At 45.8% G+C, this 26,470-nt stretch overlaps 1 protein-coding gene and 2 long non-coding RNA genes across 5 annotated transcripts in view; 2 read left to right on the top strand and 1 right to left on the bottom strand.

Annotated features, from left to right (window-relative positions):
* Positions 1-1,028: 1,028 nt before the first annotated feature.
* Positions 1,029-26,470, bottom strand: part of adamts10 (ADAM metallopeptidase with thrombospondin type 1 motif, 10) — a 60,766-nt gene continuing 35,324 nt past the window's right edge. For all 3 annotated transcript variants that reach the window (XM_085253120.1, XM_085253119.1, XM_085253118.1), the window contains 14 exons: positions 24,296-24,403; positions 22,844-22,989; positions 21,878-21,941; positions 21,616-21,718; positions 18,574-18,707; positions 13,658-13,781; positions 10,988-11,068; positions 10,738-10,901; positions 10,521-10,647; positions 9,263-9,392; positions 8,796-9,000; positions 7,931-8,107; positions 6,115-6,280; positions 1,029-4,378 (listed from right to left, as the gene is read on the bottom strand). In XM_085253120.1, coding sequence (XP_085109246.1) covers positions 4,269-4,378; positions 6,115-6,280; positions 7,931-8,107; positions 8,796-9,000; positions 9,263-9,392; positions 10,521-10,647; positions 10,738-10,901; positions 10,988-11,068; positions 13,658-13,781; positions 18,574-18,707; positions 21,616-21,718; positions 21,878-21,941; positions 22,844-22,989; positions 24,296-24,403 — 1,839 coding nt within the window. In that variant the 3' untranslated portion in view covers positions 1,029-4,268. The remainder of the gene's footprint in view (positions 4,379-6,114; positions 6,281-7,930; positions 8,108-8,795; positions 9,001-9,262; positions 9,393-10,520; positions 10,648-10,737; positions 10,902-10,987; positions 11,069-13,657; positions 13,782-18,573; positions 18,708-21,615; positions 21,719-21,877; positions 21,942-22,843; positions 22,990-24,295; positions 24,404-26,470) is intronic.
* Positions 20,186-21,669, top strand: LOC146555952 (uncharacterized). The gene is made up of 3 exons (XR_014889353.1): positions 20,186-20,545; positions 20,650-20,689; positions 20,783-21,669. It is a non-coding gene; the product is annotated as an uncharacterized LOC146555952 (long non-coding RNA).
* Positions 22,564-23,892, top strand: LOC146555953 (uncharacterized). Its single transcript, XR_014889352.1, has 5 exons — positions 22,564-22,729; positions 22,859-23,009; positions 23,191-23,372; positions 23,447-23,592; positions 23,675-23,892. It is a non-coding gene; the product is annotated as an uncharacterized LOC146555953 (long non-coding RNA).

Raw genomic sequence — 26,470 nt, forward strand, 5'->3', positions numbered from 1 at the left:
ATGAACCAGCGCGGGACCGTCAGCCAGAGGAGCTGAGAACAGCTGGAATCTTTAAACATCAGCCCAGCGTTTGAGTCCGATGATTCCATCTGTTTACTAATTGTTGTCCTATGATCTGCCTATAGACAAGTATTAGTGTCCATTTCTTTGATTTTTAAAATCTTTTCAATGCATTTATTTGTATCTAGCCTTTCTTGGCTTGTAGGTTCTCTCTGTAGCTACACTGATGTTCATAAAATCTGTTACAGAAGTTTGACTGGTTAATCTCATCCAACAGCAGATGGGTTTTGTCAAACAGCAGTTAAGTTCTCGAGTCCTCTATCCATCCATTCGCTTATCCTTTTCAGGGTTGCGGGGCCCCTGGAGCCTATCCCAACTGTCTTAGGGCGAGAGGCGGGGTACACCCCGGACAGGTCGCAGGGCTAACACACAGAAACAACCATTCGCTCTCACATTCACACCTATGGGCAATTTAGAGTTTCCAATAAACTTAACCGCACTAACTGGGTGTCTTTGGACCGTGGGGGGAAGCCAGAGCACGCAGACACGGGGAGAACATGCAAACTCCACAGACTTTCTTGCTGTGAGGCAACAGTACTAACCACAGTGCCACCGCTGCCCGCCTCTATCCATAAGAAAGGATATGTACACTAGCCTGTGTAAAGCTCTTTGAGTGCTCCGTCAGAGTAGAAAAGCAAGAAGTAAGTAGAAAAAATATATCTATATAGATAAATATAGAGATATATATACACGGTGGCACGGTGGTTAGCACGTTTGCCTCACAGCAAGAAGGTCTGTGGAGTTTGCATGTTCTCCCCGTGTCTGCGTGCTCTGGCTTCCTCCCACGGTCCAAAGACACCCAGTTAGTGGGGTTAGGTTAATTGGAAACTCTAAATAGGTGTGGATGTGGCAGTGCGAATGGTTCTCTGTGTTATCCCTGTGACCTGTCCAGGGTGCACCCTGCCTCTCGCCCTAAGACTGCCCCCCCCCCCGCGACCCTGATAAGCTGAAGCAAATAACCCCAAGATCTCTCTCTATAGATATAGATCTACAGAAACTGAGAGGACGCTTTGTTCAGATTTCAAACTGGTGTAAAATGTGTTCTCACGAGTCATGTGGTTTCCTACATTACATGCTTCACTGAGTGAATGTGATCAATAAAGTTATTATTGATAAAGTTATTATTATTATTATGGATCTGCACAGGAGTTTTTTATTTAGACTTGATTATTGTATTAAACCCTGAATTGAACACGAGGAAAATGGATGGATGGAACTTCTGCTGAGTTAACGCTGCTGTGGCGTTCTTAGTATTAAAGAATCTGAGCAAACTAAATTTTCCTCGGCTTTAAATAAATAAAAATGTATCATAAAAATATCGAGAAACTTTCACGTCACCATTTTCATTATTTTAAAGATTGGTAAACGAGTGAAGTCTCACTGAGACAAAAGGAAGAGGTTCTTGTGTCAACTTTTCCGTGACAGAGGGCAGATCCAGAAATAGACGAACTGACGATCTAAACCTCGGGCGGGATGACACGCGGTGATATTTTAGTCCAGCTGTGTCATACGTACAAATATGGATGACAGATTTGATGACGGAAACCTAAAATTCTAATAAGAAAATAAAGAAATCCTTACAATCAACATTGCACCACGTTTAATCATTTTTAATATTTCCTTTGACAAAAGATTTACATGGGGGACAAATGGATTCGTCTTCTATAGTATTAAACAATATACAGTACATGTCATGTTATAATTAGCATGTGTAAAACAGAATAACAAATACTGAAGCTGTCCCTCCTCTTGGATCAGGTAAGTCGGGTTTGCGCTCTCGTCATAGCTCCACAGTTACACCTGGTATCAGTGATGTCGATGCAGGGGAAACGTTCAGCGTCTGCCGGCTCTCCTCCCTGTCGGCTCGTGCACGCGTGACAGCGGCGACGCCGTCGCTCCAGCGTTCGATCATTAAAAGCGATTTAGACGTGAACTACATCTGTGACGCTAACCAGCGTTTGCACCGTGACACAATCACGTGTGCGCAGCTGACGCGATGGCGAGTCGGTACCAGGTGTAAATGAGCTTTAACGGGATTCTCTGCAACAATTACGCTCTCAAATGTTACAGGTTATACCCGAGTGCACTTCTTATAAATATACTTGATGATTAGCAGGGTAATGTTTGAGAAGCTGTGCACAGATCTCCAAAAGTCAGTTTTCTGAATATCAAAATGTTTTGTTTTTCAAACGATCCACAAATGTGGTGAGCTGCACTTTGGGATTTGAAGGCGCTGCACTGAAGGCTGCAGTCGAACAGCTGGAGGAAAAAAGGAAAAAGACGAAGGAAACGTTCCTGCTCCCTGCTGACATGGATGGGAAGCATGATGAGGTCACGGAAAGATGTGGAGGAGGATTCATGGCAGTGGGCTGCCTAATGCTGGGCAGGCGGGTCTACCGTGCTGGGACAGGTCACCTGCTCGGCCTGATCCTGCTGCGTTTTCTGCCGGCTGTGTAAAAAAGGACTCATCTGCTAAATGAGGTAATAAAGACGCACCGGAGCTCTTATTACAGCTGCTACGTAGACGCTTCCCAGGAAAGACTGACTATTCGACCGCAGCCCGAGTAAAGCAGCGTTACGTATGAAAAATCAGAGGAACCCAAACGCAGCGCCTGGCAGGTGCAGGACCCCAAGCAGCTGCACGCCACAGGCCACCTCTGCAGGTCAGTACTCAACACAAAAGGCTCAAACGGATTCTAAGTGTTTAAACCGGCAACAACAGTGAAGTGATAGCACCATTCAAAACCAGAGCACCATAGGAGAAAACAAAAAAGGGAAGAACAATTAAAGACGTGCTGCAGCTTCCTCTCATTGTGATGACATTTAGCGTTACGTGGCGCTGCTTTCAGCTGTGACCAGCGGGGACTTCTGCGAAGAGTGGAACCACAGCGGGCTTTCAGAGCACATCACATGTCACGCTTATGCCGTCAGATCTGATGAATCATGCTGAGCCGCAGTAGGCGGCATGATCTGTAATATAAAAGCAGCTGAAACTGCATTTGGAAAAGTGGGTCATTAAAACTTGGTCATGCATGAATCCTGCACTGCAACGGGGAAGACAATGCGAGCCTGTGGCTGGCGCGCTCCCAGCTGCTGAGAGGGTGACATGACCACACGTGAACTGAGAAATGTGATGTCAGCGTTGCTCCCACAGGAGTCTGAACGAAGGCTTAAGGCCACCTGTGAATCGCGCACCCCTGCGATAACAACGCTCTCTGAAAGGCCGCCTGGTCAGGTGTCTTCTCTCATCCTCGCCGTGCATGTTCCCGCAGGCAGCGCTGGCTCACCGTGACGCGCCGCGCGCTCTGACGAGTGGATTTTCCTTCATTTGGATCCTTCGTGGATGAAGCGCCGTCGAGAGAAGCGATGTCGTACAGCCGAGGTGATTACGTTTAAGCAAAGTAACCGACATGGCAAGACTGTGGCATGTTCACTGCGGCGAGACATTTATAGTCTCCACACAGACATCAAATCACACGAAAACGAACACGAAATACAAAATTCCTCAAACTCTTTGTGCAAATCGGACTCTGCTCATACTTCAGCTGAATAACAGCGAGAACTCGATGAATACGCCGACACGGAACAAAGCAACGACATAAAAACGACGCGGTCAAGTAAAAGCTATCTGATAACATAGACGCAGATGATCTACCTGCAACCGTATTCCTTTTCTGTGGGTGGGGATGATCTGGAAAATAATTGTCTTTACAAAGTGGATTTCTGAAAAACGACTAACTAAGCAAATATCACCGCCTAACACAGAGGTTCAAGAGCTAAGGCTAAACTTTTCAGACACTCAAACAAACAAGCGGGTTCAAAAGTACTGCAACCAGTCCTGTGGCCAAAGAGAAATACAGTAGCACCAAAATATTAGAATAAAGGGAAAGTTTAGAGAGACAGAGAGAGAGAGGGGGGAAGGTAATCTCAGTCTCTCTGCCTCTCCGGGTCTCAACAGCCTTCCCTCCAGTGGAATGTATGAACTCAGCTCGGCCCGGAGAGGTGTCCGATCTGGGTCCTGGCTGGAGAATAACAGCTCCTCTGACCAGATATAGGACCGGGCGTCCGTGTGATGGCGTCCCAGTTAGATCCCACGCTCCTGCGACGGAGGCAGAGTGAGGGGTGCTGCTATGAGGCTCAGTGGGAGGGTTTCAGGCTTACTGTGTGAGTGTGCAGGACCCAAAGATGGATGCCGGATGCTCGTGGAGTCAGTGTCCCTGGCACGTCTTGCAGCACATTTGTCTGAAATATGGCCGGCTGCAGAACTTGAACCTGAGCACCAGGGGGCAGTAGGCCACAGTGTTCACATCTTTGCACTCTGAGGGGGAGACAGACAAAAGCTTGATTGGTGCGTCATCTTTGTATGTTCTCACCGTTCAGCCCGACTGCTTAATGCGTCGGCCCTGAAAGCTCAGTCGCACTGCAGTTTAAGAAAACGCAGGTAGAGAGAAAAACGCTGCAGAAGTGTTTTTCTCTCTCGCACTAAACAATCCTTTGTTTGTACTTTCTGTCGTCTCAGCAGCTGGTCCGTCGTTAAAGTCTTTATAAAGGATTTATATTTTATTCATATTCTGTCTCCATCTATTGTGTTTTATTCGACTTCCTTCATGCTTTGCGTGCTTTTGCATTGTTTTTCTATTTGCTGGTGTTGTCTAAAGTTGTAGTCTTCAGCGGTCCCCAACCTTTTTTTGCACCACCGACCGGTTTATGTCCGACAATATTTTCACGGACCAGCAGACATCTATCTGCTTAGCACTTTTATTTTTGTTTTTATTTAAGTGTTGTCTGACAGTATGTTTTGCACTGAAGCACCGCAGCAATTTCCTAACGTTGTAAACCTGCTCAACATAAAACCCTTTCTGATTCTGATTTAAGGTCTCGCGGATAAATACAACAAAATCAAAGCAGCACCAAAAAAAGAAGATTTATTTATAACACACGGGAAAATACCCGGGGAAACCGAGTTAACGATAAAAACTTAAAAAAAAAAACCCTGGAAACCATAAATGTCACACCCGAGCCTCAACTCTGGCGGCCCGGTACCAAACGACTCACGGCCTGGTACCGCCCGAGGGTTGGGGGCCGCTGGTCCACTCGCCCTTAGCACGATTAGCATCTCTTTTGATTCTTGTTACACTGAAAATGGTGTAATCCGATTACACCATGTCAGCTGGTACCACTGCTAACTGGTCAACCAGTTTAACTTAAATGAACAAGATCAGCACAACAGATTGAAGCTAAACACAACAAGCGAAACTTAACTCGGGTGCTTTCACTTAAATCTACACAAGACAAATTAAAAAAATATATTTTAATGCTTGTTGTTATTTAAAGTTGTGCTGCAGTTTGTTTATTATTGTTTGCCACCCCAAGCCCTACTTCCTATTTCACTTTCTGGTTACTTTGAGTCAAATTTATTTTGCTTAGTTTATTGTTTTCTTCCTCTTTCGTGCCAAGTTTGTTCCTGCGAGTCCGTCCTCCCAGGTTAGGTACTTCCTGTTTTACTTTGGTAGTCCGCTGTGACTTTGCTGTATTTCTGCTTCACTCGTCTAATTGTTTCGCCTCGTTACCTTTTGTATTTAGCGCCTCATTCTTCCCTCGTCCTTTGTGTAGTCGTCCACATTACCATATACTTACTAATATATCCGCTCGAGGTGAAAATGTTTGCTTGTGTTTTTGGAACATATTATGCTTTCATTTTGCATTTGGGTCCTCACACCGCTGCCACGTTCCCCACAGCTCATCGTCACAATTTCAGATTTGTTCTTTAGGCTTTTCGTTACTAAAGCACATAATTTGTTCCAGTTTCTTTAATTGAACAGTTGAAAGGCTGAGATGTTCAGAGGAGGGATGACGGACATGTTTAACTAAAGATGTTAAAGATGTTGTGAACCAGGAGGAAAAGATTTATTGATGTAGTGAAGGAGGGTTAGTGTGACAGGAGGACAGGGTGAGTGGACGCAGATGATTTCCTGTGGCGACCGCTAAAGGAAGAAGATTCGTTTTATTCAACATTACGTTGCAGGACAGTCAAAGAAGGCAGGAAGCTCTCACCTTCAGGGTTTTCTATGCTGACGGGCAGACTGGTGTCACATTTACTCTTGCACTGCTGCATGGCTACAGGCCGCTGATGATCCAGACACTCGTTGGAGGGCTGTCCCGTGTGGGTCAGACACTGCACTGAGCGCATCTCCTGACCCAGACCACACTTTGCAGAACACTACAGCACAAAGACGCACGTTTAGAGACACAATGAATCCTGCGCTTACAACTGCAGTCATTTCACTGAGAACAAAGACATGCGTCAGATGGATATCGCCGTCAATATTAGTGTATGTGAGAGACTGTACGAGTGTACACAGGGCCACGAAAGCGTTCCTGATTCCCTGTTCTTTCATATTTGTCTCTCTTACATTGTTATGCCTTTTGGTCAAAAGTCAGTAGTTAGTGCATAGTCTGATTAAGTTACATAAGCAAAGTGATAAATAAGTTCAAAGTTAAGAAATATTATAAGTGATTCATGCTAAAAACAGTTAAAATGTATGGGTTTGTAATTTGCTCAGAGTGAGACATCGTTATCACAAGTGCTTTTTGTATTCTATGTGCGGAAATGGGAGTGAGGGAGCGCTCTGATCATTAACCTATCTTTGACGTATTTTCTCCGTTAATGCCGTGAAAAGTGCTTCGGCAGTATTAAAAGAGTGAACGAGTTCATGTACACGCTAAGAGTGCCCTACACGCTTGTACCTTGGGAAACGTTCGTCTTTGTGAGTATTAATATGTTCAGAGATAACTTTTATATGTGTTTACATGGAGTGAACTGCGATGCTAATGTAACGCACGTGTTAAGCTAGGCTAATCAGTAAGTTTGTCATTAAGATGTGTGTTAGCTAGCAATTTATTTTCATTTTCTGTATGTTTCAGTTACAAATGAGAAATAGCAAGGAGAAGCCTTGAGAGAGATAAGGCTTTAAAGGATCTTCATTAAAAGCAAGAAAGGCAAGCCTTGTGTGGAAGATCTCCTCTATTTTGTTCGCTAGCTGTCTAGCTTCACATGGTCACGTGTCGTGAGGGCAGCATATACATGTTTCAGATTATCAAACAAATTTTAACATTAGTAAAAAAATAAACAAAACACATAAAATGCAGTTTTTAAAGGATGATTTAATTTATTATGGCAATAAAAAGCTAAACCAACCTGGCTTCATGTGAAAAGGTAGTTGCTTGAGTTTCATTTCTGCGGCTATAACCAGCCCCGATTACTGCCAGACGTGCCGGATTGAAAAACCACTTAAACTGAAGCTGTGTGACTGAAGCAGGCTAAAAGACACACAACAATCTAAAAACACAGTCTGGAAGTTTTGGGACTGCAGTGAACCACGGTGAGAGCGGTGGTGAACCTCGCAGGCCTGCGTCAGTTCAACTCAGAGTTCATGATTCAACAATCAGAAAGAGACCGGGTCAACGGCGCCGATGGGAGAATGGCTAAAATAACAAAATGAAGGTTTTGGAGTGACTCTGGCGTGTCCTCAAACAGGCGATAAAAAAAGAAACGCTCCGACGTGGATGAATTAAAACTATTCTGCAAAGAGGAATGGGCAAAAATTCCTCCACAGCGATGTGAAAGTCAGATATCGCAAACGCCTGATTTTGCAGCTCTTGCTGCCGAGAGTGGCACAGCCAGGTTTAAGGGCTCTGGCACATTTTCCCCCCTAACGACAAAATCATAATTTAAAACCTGTATTTACTTGGGTTGTCTTTGTCTAATATTAAAACTTGTTTGTCTGTCTGAAACATGTAAGTGTGACAAATAAGCAAAAAAACTAAGAAATCAGGAAGGGGCCAATATGTTTCCGAGTCTGTGTTTTACCTCTCCCCAGGGACCCGTCACCCACTGAGGGGGAGGGCAGCGCTGCAGATTACAGCGGACCCTGGAGGTGGGCCGGCCAAGTTTTGGACACTTGGACTCTGGCAGCGTGTCGCCACTCTCCCCACTCTTACACAAAACCACGCGGTGCCTGTAGCCAGGGCCACAGCTGGGGGTGCACTGCAGAGAGAAAAGGAAAGAGAGAAAACATCAGGCAGGAAGGTCGAGAGAGGAAGCCAGGCGAAGGTGCAGCAGGCTGCAGCTTGTAAAACCGCAACTCTCTCAGCAGAGGGCAGCAGCTGTACAGGAAACAAAGCTGAGAAACTACAGAGTTCCTGTAAAACAGCTGGGCCTAATTCCTGCCATGGCTACATTACATAAGACGTCAGAGAAAAGTTGAACCCGGACTGATTTCTGACACTATTTAATTCAGTTTCAATTCATCCAGAACTGTGAGAACAAAGTTTCGTTCCAGGAACAAAGCAGTGAACAAGAAGGACTTTTTATACTGTTGTAGTTAAGCAACAACCAACAAGACGTGTCGCATAAGAGAGTCACGGCGCTCCGACAGCCTTAAACTTCCTCAAACTAGCTGTCACATTCCCCTGTGACGGTTTTAACAGCATGCATTCGTGAGTGACGCTGCATGTTCAGAGCTCCGTGCCCCTGTTGTGTATTTCAAGGCTAAGGTACTCTTACTTTCTGTGCTGGCAGACGTTTGGGTTTCTTGGGTTCAACTGGAAAAGAAACGACTGCTTCATCCGAGAGGAATTTCTCAAACTCAGGCATTGCTTCAAAATCAGACACGAGCTGCCTAAAAAACACAGCAAGAGTGCTCTCTTGGGAAACGCTCAGATGGCCGGCCTACCTCCGACCAGTCCAGGGCCAGCCATTCAGGGGGGCAGCTGTGGTTGTTGCAGGGCTCAGTGAATGAAGGGCGAGGGGGGGTGCAGGCTGAGTCGTCCAGGATCTTCTCCTCCGTTGTGGAGATCCTCCTTTTGCATAACACCTCCCGAGTCCGCAGGCCGCCGTTACAGCTGCGGCTGCACTCTGACCACTCTCCTGTCCACCAGCTAGAAGATGTGTGGATGCGTGTGACGTAACACAAACGAGGACAGTGTAATGACAATAAAAGCAGGGAGATGATAGCATAAAAAAGCAGAGCACAGGTAGAATAGGTGCAAACGTGCCAAGCTAATAAACACAAAACAGCCCAAATCATAGAAAGAGTAACAGGAACCTAAACTGAAACCTGCAGTTTTAGACAGATATAGAGTACACAGTGATAACAGACGTTTCAGTGGAAATCCAGAAATCTCATGTGAGTCCACTCACGTTGGGGAGCACGGCTCAGTGTTGCAGGATCGTCTCTTCTCTTTGGGTTTGCTCTTCTTGTCACAGAAGTGGTTGTAGACGGCTGACTGATCCGCCTGCTTCTTACACACCACCTGCTGGATCTGCATACCTACAGGCAAAAGCGTCTCTTATTAACACGTTTAAGGCGTCGACCATAATCATTTAACTCAACTCTATTGATATGGTGACAAATCACAATAACAGTCGTCTCAAGGCGCTTTATATTGTAAGGTAAAGACCAGCAACGATCAAATGAGCCCCTCTGAGCAGGTACTAGGCAACAGTGGGAAGGAAAAACCCTTTAACAGGAAGTGACCTTCAGCAGAGCTCGAGAAGAGCAGCTACCTGCTGCGAGCGGCTGGTAGGGAGTAAACATTGTCCGATCGAGCGTCATATTGTACGCAGTCGTGTCTTAAATGCTCGTTTAAGCTGTGAAAGCCAGGGAAGTCTACTTTATAACACATCTGTGTAGGTTCTCAGTCATCCAGGTGATGTTTGCCTCCTTAGACTTCAAGGTGAAGCTTCCACAAAGAGAGCGCAACAAACAAAAGCAGCTGTCTGAATGTTTCCTTCTATATTCACAGCCTCCACGCCAATTCATCCAGAGGGAAAACAAGTTCTTATCACGTAAAGCGAAATGGGTCATTAACTCACGAACGCCGGGGAGGAAAAATAAAAGTTGGCTACGTGTGATACTGCTGAAGCTTACGGAGATGTGCTCCAACACCTCTGGCTTCGACTCCAAGAAAACTCCAGTGTCTTCTCCGGGTCAGCGCTCGCCTACTGGGATTTATGCCGCGGGCTTGTGTGTGTGTGTTTGTGCGTGTTTAGAGAGAAACACAAGCGTGCATCGGGTCAAAGCTCCTGACCAAAACATTCTTTGTGAAATTCTTTCATATTTGTTAGATGAGGAAATTCAGATTACTCTCTCGAGTCTGCTGGAAAAACAGGAGACGGCCGCGCACCGAGCAGCTACTTAGCTTAGCGTAAAAACTGCAAACACAGGAGCCGGCCTGAGGTTAAGAACACGTTGCATGAGTGAAACAAGCAATCATGGCTTGTGTCCTTGAACGCCAGTGTATTTGTGATTTCATACATTCAAAAGCGAGTTAATCCCAGCAGCTTGGTGTTTGCGTGGCGTTGGAACAAGTTCATCTAACATTAGCAGCAGATTATTTTAGCTACAACCAGGTGCAGCCGGGGAATCGAGCCGCCGGCACCCGTTTGTGTCGTCTACCTCCAGCGCAGAGAGCTGAGCAGCGAGACCACGAGGTGTAGTGCCAGGCAAAGCCATTCAGAGGATCCCTGCTGAGGGGCGGGTTGAAACGATAGTGTATCCCTGGGTTTTCTTCCCTCACCAGCACCTATACGAAAAAGGAAAATTCAAGCTGACTCACTTAGTATTGCCTCCTTTTCAGAAGGCCTGCTCGGAGCGTCTCTGCTCTTGTTCTTACCATGACGAACAGGGTGATGTTTGTCGGCCCCAGAGCTTCGAGACTTTCCGGCCCATCGGCGGGCCGCCTGTAGTGGAACGTGGTGCCGGCGATATTGAACCTGCGTGGCGTGTCAATGTTGAGCTTCCCATTGATGAAGTACTGATCGCCTTTACTCTTCAGTGCTGGGGTGCAGTGACATAAAAGATTATTATGTGCAACGACTTGTTTTTAACTACTTGCATACTAATCTAACAGGCCATCGTCTTACCAAGGTAGTTGAGGGAGATGTTGAGCTCCTGTATGTGGATGAACACGGACCCTTTGGGAATTCTGACCACCTCTTCATAACCTGAGACACATAAAGCCACACAAAGTCAAAAGGTGAAAACTGAGCGAACGAGCTTTATTCTCCCAGGATCACGGGAGTGATGCATAAGTAGTGTTTAGCTTCGTGGGACGCCGATGGGCTAAGCAGAGGCTATAGATTCCAGCTGCATTCCTGGGCAGCGGTCCTCGGCTCTTTGCTCGAGAGCGAGAACTATGCCAAGAGCCAACTTCTCTCCTTTTTCCTTCCATCTGTTTTGGTCTCTTGTCCCCTTTTATGCTCGTCTCACCTCCAACCGCTCTCCCACTGCTTTCCTCGGATCTGTTCTGCCGTGAGGCCAGCAGTCCAGCCGATGCAGCCCTGTAAATAACTTCAGCTCATAGAGGAAGAAGGAATGAACAAAAGAAGAAATAAAGTATACCCCGTGACCTGAGAGTGACCCAGCTCCGGGTCTGTAGGAGGAGATGCTTACTTGAAAAGAGTGAGAAGCATTTAGCCTCAGACAAAGAGTAGCTGTGTGGTAAACAGAGAGCAAATGATCTGTGCAGCACCCGGACCCGGCTTCTCACTGCCTATCACAACCAGGCCGGCAGTGAGGCAGGTAGACTGGCCGGAGACTTGAAATGTCTACAAATGTGCCAGTGCCTTTTTTCACCAGCAGTCCGAACACATTCAAAGGAATCCTACTCATCTGCCCGGTACAGTGAAACGGTCTGACAGGAAGTCATAGATTTAGGTCCCACATCGTGCTCCGCAGCTCTACTGGAGGTCAAAAGCTCCACAGGGAGCCCTGAAATCACCGAAACAGAGAGGAAGAGAAGCACTGCCTGGAGGCTTTAGAAGTTTAATGAGATCAAAATCTCGCTGTGGACACGACTGAATGATTCTGCTACTCATAACTCTGCCGGCAACCAGAATAGGCCGTCCTGTGCCTGCAGTTTGAGTTTGGCTGGAGATGAGAACATGCTGTGATCAAGTTTGTGAGTTTACATTTAAAATCCAAGTGAGCCACATCTGCTGGTTGTACTGATAAAAATGTATAGTGCCAAAAAATCTGTAGCCACGTTTGTCCATGTGGCCCCAAAGGTGTTTAAACCCCATCAAACACCTTTGGGATGAACTTCAGCACCGGCTGTGCTCACCAGTGCCTCCTTAACTGGTCTGGGCACATCTGCAGACTGCTGCAGCTGGTTCTGAAAACCTTCCAAGAAAATGTTACAGCAGCACTCATGGTTTTGAAATATGGTGTGCAACTACCACTAACAGTGCTTGTTCTGTAGCTGCGCTGTTATTGCACAGATTGGAGTGGGTGTTCGACCGTGGCCCCTCCACCTGTATCGTCCTTTGCAAAGACACAGATCAAAAGTTGGCTCCAGCTGCAGGGCAGCATCACTTCAGCCTCACTAATGGACTTTCTTTTTTTAAAGGAAACAATAAAGTGAGATATTTTGAGGTTAGTGGATCCCTCGGCTTGGGGTTGACAGGCTGGCCTGGCCACTGTGGTTCAGCTGCCTGCTCAGGGTGTGTCCCTGTGAGGGGGTGAGAGGCGTTGACAGTTGGGTGAGAGACTCTGGAGTTGGTGTTGTGGGGAGAAAGTAACCCGAAATAGATCCGTCGGCAGCAGGACCTCAAGCCACGCTGGCCGGACCTGACCTAAATCTGTCTGCCACGTGTCCCTGGGTGGCCAACATGTATGTAGTGTATGGTGTATGCAACATACGATTATATCTGCACGTTCCTTAAGTGTTTTCCAGGAGTTTTGCTGTGTGTCCGTATGACCCTGGGGTGGAATTTGATGCAGATGTGACGTTTGGTTTCCTTTTACACGTCAAAACAACGTCCAACTACTTTTATTTGGCAGCTGGCCTGTGCTCTGTCTTAATGCTGCGACACCGTGCAGGTTAAACCCACTAACAACATTTTGTTATGAAGGTATGCAGATGACATGCAGGCATATCTTTCTGAAAACTCGAAGCTGATGGACGGATGCATAGACTCCTGTGGCATTCATATAAAAAGAATATTCAGGAATTTATAGACTTTGTAAAACAGGAATTGCCTTTTTCCCCCAGGTGCTAATGATAAGTGACTGTTACAATCTGTACGGCCAACCGAAAGTCTGGAGTGCATCAACTCTCACCTGCTATGTGTAAACACATCATTAATCTCGAAGCATTTATCAGACAAACTCCGACTGCAACAGGTGCTGAAATAAAAGATTGCGTGTGGACGTGATGTAGAGTTTAGTTACCTTTATCGTGTAAATAACCCTTGCAGCACGCTGCTGTGAGCAGTTTGCATGAGAACAGACAATTAAATTATATATTTTGAAAGTCTGGGATATCCTAACTCACACCGCAAGGCAGCTTTCCAAGGTGCACTCAGACTCCAGAGCATCCAAATGTGCACATTTCTGGGTCAACAGATAAATTACATTGCATAATTTCTCGTGGCAAATACCTCAACTTAATCCAAATCTCGGAGAAGTGGACCCCGTTCAAATATTGAAAGTAAAAGCAGTAAGTCCCCGCCCCAAATAAATGAATCTTTATCTACTGAGAACAACACAGCAGCATTTTACACATTGACCGGTGATTATTTTTAGTCCTCTACCTCCTTCTGGCAGCGAGTCGTTGAAGACTCCCTCCACAGACGTGCAGCTGCTCCCGTCGCCGCCGCAGATCCGGCAGCGGTCCTCGCGTACGTCTGAGCCGAGGACACGGTCGCAACCGACGTGCTGCGGGAAGGGAGAAACTAGTGAGCCGCAGGGTCACTCGGGGTCACGGGTGAAGGGGCACAGTCAGTAAGTGGAGAGGTGTCAGAGGCCGGCCTGAGGGATTACCTCCTAATGTCTTCCAGGCCACTTTTTCAAAACAGAAATATCAGATGGTAACTCCAGATGTGTTTTTCTGATCCTGTGCAGACATAAAGCTCTTAGGTTGCTAAACTCATAGCTGTCGACATAAATAAATTTCATGATGAGCGTTACAGGTGGTTTTACTCAAACTGTTTTACAGCGAAGCAAACCTAAACAAAAGTGCAGAAAACGAATAGCAACTGCTCTTATTCTCATATATTCCTGTGGCAGCTGCTTATTGTACAGCAGGATAATTAGGCTTACGTTTATTATGACTTTAACAGCGATTGGATCAGAATTAAATGAGTCAAAATGCTGATTCGTCCGGTGGCTTTGTGAGGAGGGGGTGAGATATAAAAGCTTATAATCTTAGAGATCCCAACACGTGTTGCCCAGATCGGGTTTCCCCGTCCTCAAACAGCAGAAAATGAAACACATACCACCTCTGTGTCCATTCGATCAATCTAACTAAATACAACAAATATAAACATTGATCCAGAAACCGTTATTTTAGAGCTGAAACAATGACTCAGTGAATTAGTTATTGGCACCCATGTCACAACAAACCAGGAACGAGTTCCTCAAAGATTTGAATTTGATGTTTTTCTTTGAATTCAATTCAATTTTATTTACACAGCATCAAATCACAACAACAGCTGCCTCAAGGTGCTTTATATTGTACATACAGAGAAAACTCAATGATCATATGACCCCCTATGAGCAAGCACATGTGACTCTACCCCTGATTGTGCTCCTAAATGAAAAGGTCGATCATTCTTCCCTTATTACAATCGTATTTTTTTTAATGGATGTACACACAAAGCAATAATTTGTAAAATGTAACTGAAATATATCAAATCAAAAGTTAATTGATTCAAATAATCAGTGGGGGAAAATGTGCTCGGTGCCAATCAATTCAAGTTTATCTGCCTAGAATCCACTAAACCTTTGAGTGCACCAAAATTTGGCGATGATCCTTTCAAGAGGCGTCCCACCCAAAACCACATGCTGCCAGTGGATCATAAAAGCCGTTAGTTATGTATATTCTGTCACAGTAAGTTTTACTTATATAGTGCCAAAATCACCTCAAGGCACTTTACCTGTAGGTAAAGACCACACAGTATTAGAGAGAAACCCCCTATGAGCAAGCACGTTGGCGACAGTGGGAAGGAAAAACTCCCTTTTAACAGGAAGAAACCTCCGACAGAGACAGGCTCAGGGAGGGGCGGGGCCATCTGCTGTGACAGAAGGAAGACAGGACAAAGACACGCTGTGGAAGAGAGCCAGAGATCAATAATTATATAATAATAATACTAATAAATCAGATTTACGGGTTTAAGGTTTCACATCATTACTGTATTTAAGTTAATTTGCAGTCACTGGTGTACACTGTAAACTCTTTGGTTTATTTGCTTCCAATACACTTTCTGCTTTATTTTTTCTTCTTTAACTTCTCAGTTACGTATCTGATACACACTGAAACATCCATCAAAATGCTGCATGTTACATGTACCACAGCAACTTCATTAAGTGGACGCATCATATTTTGCTTTGTTCTTCCTACGTTGCTACACACAGACTGCATGTTTACAAGGTGAAGTAGTTTGTAGTAACTCCCCTGGATGAACGCTGCACTCCAACTAGGCTGTTCGATTTATCCAGACAATTCCTTTTTCAATCTTCGAGACCCCACAGACATTCCCCAACAGAAGAGTTCTTGTATAAAGACATACCGATTCTCCCTCAGCTGCCCCTCGTTGGGCTGAGCCGCCCTGCTGCTTCCTGGGAGAAAGCACATGCCTCAAACCTGTGCCTGAATGATTTGGGTTTGTTGATTACTCTCACTGGGGCTGTTTGTTTTTGAGCGGCTAATTTGCACTGTTCTCGGTAGATTGTGTTGATTTTACCGAAATAAACCTGCTGCATCTTTGTTTATAGGTTAGCGCATTGTTAGCAGATCACCCGCAGAAGTTTCCACTCCTATCGACGCATTTTTGCAATCGAAGCGTCACGCTAACTTAAATCTGGCCCTAGATTTTAGTTCGACATGTTGTGAAAGAAACTCAGTCATGAAAATGACCAAACCCACTGCAAGACAATCTAAAATAATTGAAACTTCATGTAGATTTTATCTTAGGAATGTCAAGTCGCAACTGTGCCAAAATGAAATCTTCAAAAATCATCCGATCCACAGAATCCTCTTTGGTTCTTAACCGGGCAGATCAGCCCGTGAGCGCACAGGTCGCACCTGCATTTACCTGACAGGTGTTACTAATGTTTTCTACACTCTATATTTGCACCAAAGGGGACAAAGAAATAGACCCCGGCAGATGTTTGCAACAACACGTTGTCCTCAACATCTGTTCCCCTGCCCTTTCCCACCTCCCACACGTCCATCGTTCTTTCTGTTTCTCCTCTCTCTGATTGTTAGACGGCAACTTTGCATCCAAAAGCAGCTTGAAGTCACAGATGTGATGAGAAAGAGATGTCTGTGCAGTTTAGCTAAAGTTTTATGTGTGCAATAAACATATAAGAGGTGGACTGCAGACAAAGAAACTGCACGAACAACGGAAAGGATGGGGTGGAAAGTTGGGACAGGGAGAGAAAGGAGTCGAGAGGTGTAGAGGGAAAAAAGAAAAAGCGAGAGATAATAAGAGCGGAGTGAATGAAAGCCAGCCTGCAGCGCAGACAGACTCACAGCTGAGCTGGAGGGTCACCGAGTTCCTACAGAGCAGAACAGAGCAGACTACAGAGGGAAGGAGGGAAGGAGGGGGGGTGTTGATAAACAAAGTCGTCTCTTTGGATGGAACTTCCTCGGCTCCAGTGAAACCAGTCTGAAGCACTTTTATTAAAGGAGCTTACTGGGGGGTAAGTGGCAGCGGAGGGGAAGCTGAAAAATAAAATCTTTTGGCACAAAACTGAGCTACAACTATTAAACAACAAGCTGGATATCCTGAGTAGATTTTTCTTCTCTCTGCCCTCGCCACAGTGGAAGTGCATCCAAAATAAACCCACTGGGACTCAGTGGGATCCATGTAAGCTGCACTACGTTACCACCAGGGTTTCTTTTGACTACATTCTTCTACAGACGGGCCAAAATCCACAGCAGTTTGTTACTTTGTTTTCATTAATGAGCTTTATGCTCACTGACAGGTTAAGCATGTTATTTAGAGGCTGCATTAGGTTGACAAACATTAATGTTAAACCACATGGTTACTATTCATTGCTCAGCAGTTTGATTGGTGGTTGGTTCCCGTGGTTCAAAAAAACCTCCTTGCGATCGCTTTGGTTGCCGTAGTTGCCCATAGCGTGAAGCTTGGTGAAGCACAAACCAGGAACAAAGACTGTTTGTCTGTTTACCACGAAGCAAACATGGTCCAGCCCTAAACCCACACCGTTTACGGCTTGCTTCGCACTCACCTACAACTACTTACTGAATCGTTGGCGGGCGTTTGCAGACAAGTCGGTGCCGTCTATGCAAACTAAAGGCGACGGACGTGCGACCATCAAAGCAAAAACCAATGAGCGACACACAGCGGTCCCTCGCTGTCACGCGGTTCACCTTTCACGGCCTCGCTGCTTCGCTGATTTTTTTTTTGTGCAATTTTGCATGCTTTTTTTTTTTTTAAACAGCGCATTGTGTTCTGCGTCCTGATTGGCTGTAGACCGTTGTCAATCAATCTCCTCCGTGCCGTGTCAGAATGCATTCAGCTTGTCAAATTTACATAAATCTTCGATCGCTAGCAGCGTGACTCTGAAGTGCTGCACTTTATGTTTGCAGGTTTTCTCCCCAACAAACAACAATGTCGACGAAACGTTTTGCACAGTCAAATGCAGCTGCGGTAGCACCCAGGAGGCAGAGGAAGATGCTTAAGGAAGGTAGACGTTACCGTGTTTTCCAGATTATAAAGCGCATTAAGCAAAACAAAACAGTCAGATACGTCAAACTTTACTCAACTCATTCTTCTTGCTTCCTCTACTTCTGTACCATGTTCTGGACCTGGAAACAGGGTTTGGTCTTTGGCTTCATTCTATAATCCTGGACTTATTTTTCTACGAAGGTCTGAACTTTGAGAGTTTAAACACGAGATAAAGTTTGAAAATGTTTATGCCTATCATTATTTTAAGAACGCAACACCCGCGATAAACGAGGGACCGCTGTATGCTTACATTTCTCCTTAACAACCAGTGGTTGCCAGGCAGTTGCCGACTCGTCTCGATGCTTGTGTGACCGAGCGTTAGGAGGATTACTGTAAGAACTTCGGGGGGGTTGCATGCCAAAGAAGCCGATAGAAGAGCTTCGTGTAAAAATGTTACGCGGTGACACGTCTGAACCCCTAACGAGGGATTTAAAGGGGCTGAGGAGCGCTCAGTGCACAAAATGCACAAAATGCCACAGAAATCAAAATTCAAAAAGGATAATAATCCTAATAATGTTTTTAAGTGGTTTAGATTACGAGAGCATTAGTAAGAGGAAGGCTGCTGAGCAGCTGACTGTGATGACTTGCAGCTTTTAGTGTGTATACTACTTAATGGCGGCCGTCCAGACCCTTGAAAGTGACTATAAACAACATTATCTTAGATGAAAACAATTTTATGTTGAGTCCTTTTAAGCCGTCTCCTCACTTCTAATGGCCGATATTTTGGCTGAAGGCAAACACGTGCAACTCACCTTACACTCTCCGTTTACACACACGTCCAGAGAGTCGTCTCGGCACGGCGTGCCATCCACCACAGCGGGAGAGCGCTCGGTGTAGAAGTTGTATCCTTCTGCGAGGCAGTTGAGAGAGCAGGGCTTCACCCCACCTGGATATCCAAACAGATCAGTTTATCACTGAGATGATATTGAAGGACATTTTCAAATAAATCCCCCAAACTGGTGATTCTGACTGCAGAATAACAGGTGCTAAATAGGCCTCCTGTGGGCTTTTTCTCCCATCTTACCTACTGATAGTACAAATGCGCCTCTGATTTAGCCACTCTGACACAACTCTAACCAGTGTGAATGTGGGATAATATGGAAATGAGGGTAAAAGCATCGTATCCTGACAGGGCTGCAGACAGAACAGGCAGACTGAGAGAGAAAAGAGTGGAACGGTACAAGTACAACCAAAGTACAAGCAGCTGAATGTAATTACATCTCTGCTTTTGTGGCACATATGGACACGAATCTGAGCGAGACTTCTGTTGGGAATCGACATTAGCATCCACAGCAATTACATGGAAAAGCCAATCAGCTGAAGTAACGCTTTATATGGGACATTTCTTAAAGTATTGATGCTGTAAAATGAATTTTGGGGGCAAAACAGAGCGACAAACACAAACGTGTACATGCATGTGTAATATTTATTATGCAAACATACCAACATACTTAAATCTAAGTATGTTGTGCATGCACACGCACACACAGCATTGCTAAAGGTCTTCTCCTGCCAGGTGGCATATACTGTATCATTCATTAATCTGTGCACTTTGCCAGCTGCTCCACTATTTGAGTGACTGGCGACATCAGCTTGGCGTGCGTTTGTTTGTGCTGGCAGCGCTAAAGCAGGTACAGCGCCGGGCCGCAGAGAGAGAGCGAAAGAGAGTTGGAGAGTTTGTGCTGGCAGAGCTCGCAGACAATAAAGCGGTCCGACCGCGGAAAACTACAATTCCCATGGTGCCTCGCTTTGGCAGGGCAATCACAGCAATCACTGCAGCAGCAGGGTGTGTGTGTGTTATAACCTGCAGGGTTTTGGTGTATGGAGTGTGAAAGTGGAATGTGAAGGCTGTTGGACCGAGAACAGTAACGGAGAGCAGCTCGACAAAACGCTTATATGGAGAGAGGCTTTTTAACGAACTGTCCTTGGCTGTCTGCGCCGAGAGAGAAAGGCTGCCTCTGTTCTCCGTGTCGGAAACAGAACTCGGAGACGGCTTGCATTATGGCGAGCTGGATAAAGCAAAAGGAGGGGAGTCGTCTGTGGGGGGGGGGCAATGACAGAGAAAGAATAAGGGAAAGTGAAGCAGTCTCCACCGAGCGTGACGTTATAAGGAAAAGGCTAAAATGAGCATTTGAGGACAGAGGAGTGATCTGGCCTCAGTGCAGGGCAGAGACGATGGCAACGCTCCTATTTTAACAGCTGCAAGGGATTTCCATTGTAAAATCAGCTGACTTGATGAAAGGAGCACTTGTTGCCTCGAGTTGGAATCGGATGGCTGACCGTCTCTGTAACCCATTATGTTACTGGAGGGCCAGATTAAAGGCAGTTATGTCGCTGAAACTATTTATCTTTCGCGTCCAGGTTCAGCGTCTAGTGCTCATCAGGAGCGAGGAATTCCTGCAAGGCATTGTGGGATGCATGGCTCTCTGCAGCCAGCATCTGCAGGCCAGACAGGGGCGAGTCTGCAGCAGCAGGAGCTTCGATTCACGTTTTGCTCTCTCTCCACGCATGCACGCGACAGTCTTTACCCTCGTCTCCTCTTTTCCTCTCTTGGCTCGCGTCCTTCTCACCTTCATCTCACCTGTACTGCCCTTTTATTCGATCCTAATATCACAATTCTACGCGCTCAAGACACAAACCGCGGTCCAACTGTTTAAGCAGTGAAACAAGGAGAGCAGGACTGACATCTCATGGAAAACTTTCCTTTAAGCCACATTTTTAAAGGTAAACAGGATTTTAACGAGCTTATAATCACTCAGCAGATATAGCATGTAACCCATATGATTCAGCTTATCCAGTAATCACTGTGTTCTTGCTGTTCAACACAGGAGAGCATTGTGTAAAGATGTGGATGGACTGATCTTTTAGGTAAGTAGTGGAGTAAAGAAGTAACTGAATTATGATGCGACCTTAACCTTGGATTTAATCTATGTTGAATTCATTCTTATTTTATTTCTATAGCACCAAATCACAATGGCTCTGGCCTCGACGTGCTTTGTGAAGTAGACACAATAACACAGAGAAAACCCCAGACGTCAGATGCTGCCCCCCCTTTGAGCAAGCACTCGGCGACAGTGGGAAGGAAGAACTCTGTGTTAAAAGGAAGAAACCTCTGGCAGAACCAGGTTAGGGAGGGACTGGTTGGAAGAGAGCCAGAGATTCAGAAGAACTAATAGATCAGGGGTGTCGAACTCCAGGCCTCGAGGGCCGGTGTCCTGCAGGGTTTAGATCTCACCCTGGGTCAGCACACCTGAATCAAATGATGAGTTCATTACCAGGCCTCTGGAGAACTTCAAGACACGTTGAGGAGGTCATTTATCCATTTAAATCAGCTGTGTTGGATCAAGGACACATCTAATCCCTGGAGGACACCGGCCCTCGAGGTCTGGAGTTCGACACCCTTGACCCCTGATACGAGCAAGTTTGAGAGACTCAGTAAATGGAAAATGGACTGGTTCTTCTGTACTACCGCTACCTGAGCACTCTAACTGCTTTATACAGCCAGCCGTATTCACCCTCATTCATTCAAGCACTTTTTCTGCATAGGTGCTTTCTGTCTAACATTCACACACATTCATACTCTGATGGATCCATCAGAGAAAAACTTGGGGTGAGTGTCTTGCCCAGAGATATCTGCTAACCTCCTGATTAGTGGATATGTTCATTATTTTACCTGCAAACCACCACTGACTGACCTGGTCTGGTCACACCTGATGGTCTGGGAAACGTCTGCTAGCTCACATTAAACTCGTGCACGCACACAAACCCAAGAGAGACGAGCACTACTCACTCACCTCCTCTGTAAGGCCTCCAGGTGTAAAATTTCCCCCGAAAGGGGATGCTATCGAAGTTGGAACACTGAATCTCTCGGAAGTCCCGAGAGCCTGCGGGGCAGTCCTGTAACATACACGTGTGCACGCAGTTTTATACGTGCAAGCAGATAAAACACATTCATTCCAACCGTAGTCCTCTTCTTGATTATAGTGGTTTGACTAGTAGATGAGAGCAATAATGATGATGATGATGATGATGATGATGAAGAGCCGTAATACTCACATCTATATTGCAGGACCTGAAGCGTTTTCTCTCTCCTAGGCAATATTTCCCACCAATAGTTGGCCTGCAGTGACACAAAGAGATCCGACGTCCATCACACACAGCACTGACTTTCAGCTTTCTTCGTGTTTAAATTCACTGTCACTGCATTATTGTTTTTTCACAAACAGAGCTGCCGTCTGCCATTTTCACATGACTGTTGGTGTTAGACCGTAAACAAATTCAAAGAGAACGAAGCCAAAACAAAGATGCTAAATGACGCTTAAAACGACACAGGAGAGTGTCGGGCTCAGATTTGGGTCAATCCATTTTCAGTTTAATCAGTTCGAGACCAGGCATCTGGCATCTGCGATTTAAAAGGTCATTTTGTGATCATCCCCACTCCGCTGCTGCCTGCAAGAACATCTTGGATTAAATGATAGGACTGATGTTTTCAGCGTGTTTGAGTTTGAAGAAGCAGCATTTAATGGCTCATTTACTTCTGCCCTATGGCTTTGGATTTAATCTAACCAGTAGTGAATAAATACCACTTTGGAAAACTAAAAACATATAATGAAAAGATCCTATTGCAATTCAAGCATCGATTACCAGGCTTCCACTTGCACACATGGGTGGGCTGGCTGTGTCCATCCTGATCTGTGTGTTTTGGATGTTGGGCTATAATCTGGAGATCCTCTGGACTGAAACAACAGCTCTTATAATATATGAATACTTACCATCTCATATGGTCATTTAACTGCAACCACAGAAGCTCCACCCACCTGCTATGCAAGCTTTCCTTTTATGAGGGGCAGCCAATGAGAAGCTACAAGGCTTATTACTGAGGATGAACCGAGACGCCACCCGGAGTAAGTAAGTAAGATAAATATGGTTCACCTTCTGAATCACACTGAGCTGCTTTAGTAAAGTTCAACAATAAAAACATGGAGGACGCGTTGGCTAAGATCAGGTGAGCTAAATCCGTACCTGGGGCTGTCGCAGTGTCTGACAGAAGAGGAGACGCCGCCTCCACATGTCCTGCTGCACTCCTCCCAGGGAGACCACAGACCCCAGCCTCCATCCACACCCTGTGGGCGAGTCCCGTACGCTACGCACACCCTCTTGTAGCACCACTGCACAGTTGCAGATACGTGTAAGTATAGCAATTATCATATATAGTTATATTTGATTTATTTATATAGCACATTTAAGTACAACAAGAGCGTTGACCAAAGTGCTGCACAAGAATACAACATACCTACTAAAATAACTTAGAGTATTGATAGCAAACACCAAATATGAATTAACAAATAACTCTCATGCTGTATTAAAAGCCAGCTTAGGCTGTCATGGTCCGTGGTCCTGTGTCTGTGGAATGCGTGATGCTCGGGTAGCCACACCCCCGGGCTGGGCCATCACCAGCACACCTGCTCTCCATCACGGTGATTACACGGAGATCCACTTAATCCGGCGCTGACGGATGCTCCACGCCAGTCCGTTAGTCATCCCCACAGTGGTAACCAGACTTCCACGAAAAGCGTGCATTCTCTTCTGCTTGAAACTTTGTTTAACCTGCCTACTTCTGTCCAGGTTTCTACTCGGCGTCTGCTACCTGCCTGTCCTCCGGCTCAACTGGATCTCGCGGTGCTCACCTGGCCCACTCGCCATTCCCACGGACTTCCTGCCCCCACGGACTGCCACACTTCCCTCCCGAGCTCCCACGGTCCCGTTCTATCGTAAGCCCCTACTCTAACTCAGTCCGGATATGCTTTCCCCGCTTCCTGGCTCCCTAGTAATCATCTCCCCTTTCTATTGCAGCCCCCCGCCGTCCCGATCCCGGCTTCCTCGTGTCATTGTTTCCCCGGGTTTTTAGTTTCTGTTTTGCTCTCTAATTTCCCCGGGTCGCCTTTCGTTGTTTCAATAAAGTGTCTTTCTGTTAGCTCGGAGTCTGCGCCTGGATCCTTTCGTGCCCGCGCACCCCGGCTCATGACATAGGCGCTACGACTGCAAACGCTCGATCGCCTCTATGAGCCTCAGCCTTGGTAAAAGCAAAAGATCACTTGATCTAAGAGATCTAAGGGGGTATAAGGCTGCAAGAGGTCAGAGAAATACCCGGAGCCTGTGCATCCAGGGCTTTGTAAGGCAACAATAACATTTTTAAATTAATTCTGGACAGGATATGTGCAGCAACATCAGGCGTCGGCATATACGCTCTAATCTCAAAGAGAAAACAAAAGAAACACACGTGACTCACAAACCTACCAACGCATGTTTACTGAGATGATATTTTTCCCTTTTTTAAATTTGTAATCGTGCAGGTATTTGATGACGTGCTTCTTCTTTATTCTCGTGAACACTCGGCCCTCACTTGCAGCCATATTTGGACTTTGTTTTGCTTTACTGCTTTACGCCCTAATTAAAACAAAAGAGCATTATTACCCCTTTCTCTATGGTGTTGGTCTGACAGATGGTTCCCTCTGCAGCGGGAATGCTGGTTGTGATACAACGGTTGCTCTTACTCATGCACCAAAGTTCACTGCAGACTTCCTGTGTGTGTGAATGAAAGAGAGTACAAAGAAAAAAACATTTGAGACGGCGAGACGTGCGATAAAAGAAAAGAAAGCATAAAGCGAGACAACCTGACGGTCAAAACCCAGACGTGAGAGCAGATGTGTGTCTTGTTCACCTTCCTCTCTTCTCCCTCTGTAGCAGTGCCTCCAACACCTGGCGGTGGGGGTTATGTTTTACTGTGTACACGTGCTCTGACCGCGTAGTATCAATAATAACGAGTCTATAAAGCAGTTTGCTGTTCCAGATGTCCGCTCACTCTGAACCCGGCTCCGTAAAACTTGACCGTGCAATAAAGTGGATGCTATTAAGCGAAGGTACGATGTTTCACATCACAGATTTGTAAGGAGATTTGAAAGGCGCCTGCGAATGGACGCACGGTGAAAGAAAGTGAGGCTCGTTGTTTAAACGATCGTGGCTCAAGAGTTGGGAGTTCGCCTTGTAATCGGAAGGTTGCCGGTTCGAGCCCCGGCTTGGACAGTCTCGGTCGTTGTGTCCTTGGGCAAGACACTTCACCCGTTGCCTACTGGTGGTGGTCAGAGGGCCCGGTGGCGCCAGTGTCCGGCAGCCTCGCCTCTGTCAGTGCGCCCCAGGGTGGCTGTGGCTACAATGTAGCTGCCATCACCAGTGTGTGAATGTGTGTGTGAATGGGTGGATGACTGGATATGTAAAGCGCTTTGGGGTCCTTAGGGACTAGAAAAGCGCTATACAAATACAGGCCATTTACCATTTACCATTCAAACAACACCAGTCCACAAGGATTAGCTGACTGTAAAGGCTGGCAGAGGGAGAAAGTGTGTGTGGGTGTTATGGTGGGCACCACATGTGGGATGTGGAGATGTTTTGCTCTCAGATTCTGGATACTCGTCTCAGTCTTATTATTCTGCTGTTTAAGGTTCTGGTTTTTGTGTTTGTTGGATTTGGAGAGTTCCCGTTGTGCTTTCCTGCACTCGTTGGGTCTCGGTTTGAGGCTGTTTGTTTATACGATGCACTGGTTTTTAGTTTGTCTTGGTTTATTATAGCTGACTGTATTATTAATGGTTTCCCGTGTATTTGTTTACGCTCCGGCCCCCCTGCGTCCCCCTGTTAAGTGCTAGTGTTCATACCCGTGTCTGTGGGATTGTCCTGTTTTACTTTGAAGGGTTCATTTGTTCAGTTCTGCTTCCTGTCCGTCTCCCCTGATTCACCTGATTGTTTTCACCTGTAGTTTTCCTGCGTACAGGCTGGTGTGTCCCACGGGTGCTAACCTGTTTATTTCTCCAAAGGTTGATTCTGTTCATCTGGATGTTTTCAGTGGGAGAAATGTTTCGTCATCATCAGGTGACGTCTTCAGTCTCAGCTGACTGCAGGTTTCAACCTTATAAACAGGACATCTGCATAATGACTGAAACCAGCACCACTGAAGGAACAATGGGCTGGAGGTCAGTTCCTTAATCTTAATTATGCAAAAACTGTTTATTTCCATTGAGATTTAAGTTTCTTTGTGGATTTTATTGGTTTTCCATGTTTGTGGACTTTTGATCCCACTGTGACTTTTGTGTTTCTTGGATTATTATTCAGCTATTAAAGCTTCCTTTGTTTGTATCCTATACTTCCTGTGCCACATGTTGGATCCTCTCCAGCTTTAAACACATATAACTGTGTCAACCAAGGTGTTCGAGGCACTGCATACACCTCAAGGGCGGAAACTTAAAAGGGCCTAAAAACAAAAAGTGTGCTGCGTGTTTGTTATTGATGACGACTGCATTGCAACAAACTGCTCCTTTCTGCCTCTCGATGGGTCTCCTGCTGCATTCATAATTGTCTATAACAGCAGGGATACTTAAGACAGGTTAAATACTATCACTAACGCAGCATGAAAGTGCAATTATATGGATGCCTGTTTATGCCACTTTTGCAGAGTTGAAAATTTTTGGGTCGTTATGTTGAACTCGACTACCCCCAAAGGGCAATTCTAAAACTTGGACGTTTTATGCTGATGTTATATGAAAATCTGTCCATGCCGCTTATCCAGGGTCGCGGGGACAGCACCCTGAGCAGAGCCCG

Source organism: Mchenga conophoros, linkage group LG17 (assembly GCF_057382185.1).
Source record: "Mchenga conophoros isolate Kocher_MC1m ecotype Shallow Benthic linkage group LG17, M_conophoros_male_GT1.1, whole genome shotgun sequence".
Classification (NCBI taxonomy): domain Eukaryota; kingdom Metazoa; phylum Chordata; class Actinopteri; order Cichliformes; family Cichlidae; genus Mchenga; species Mchenga conophoros.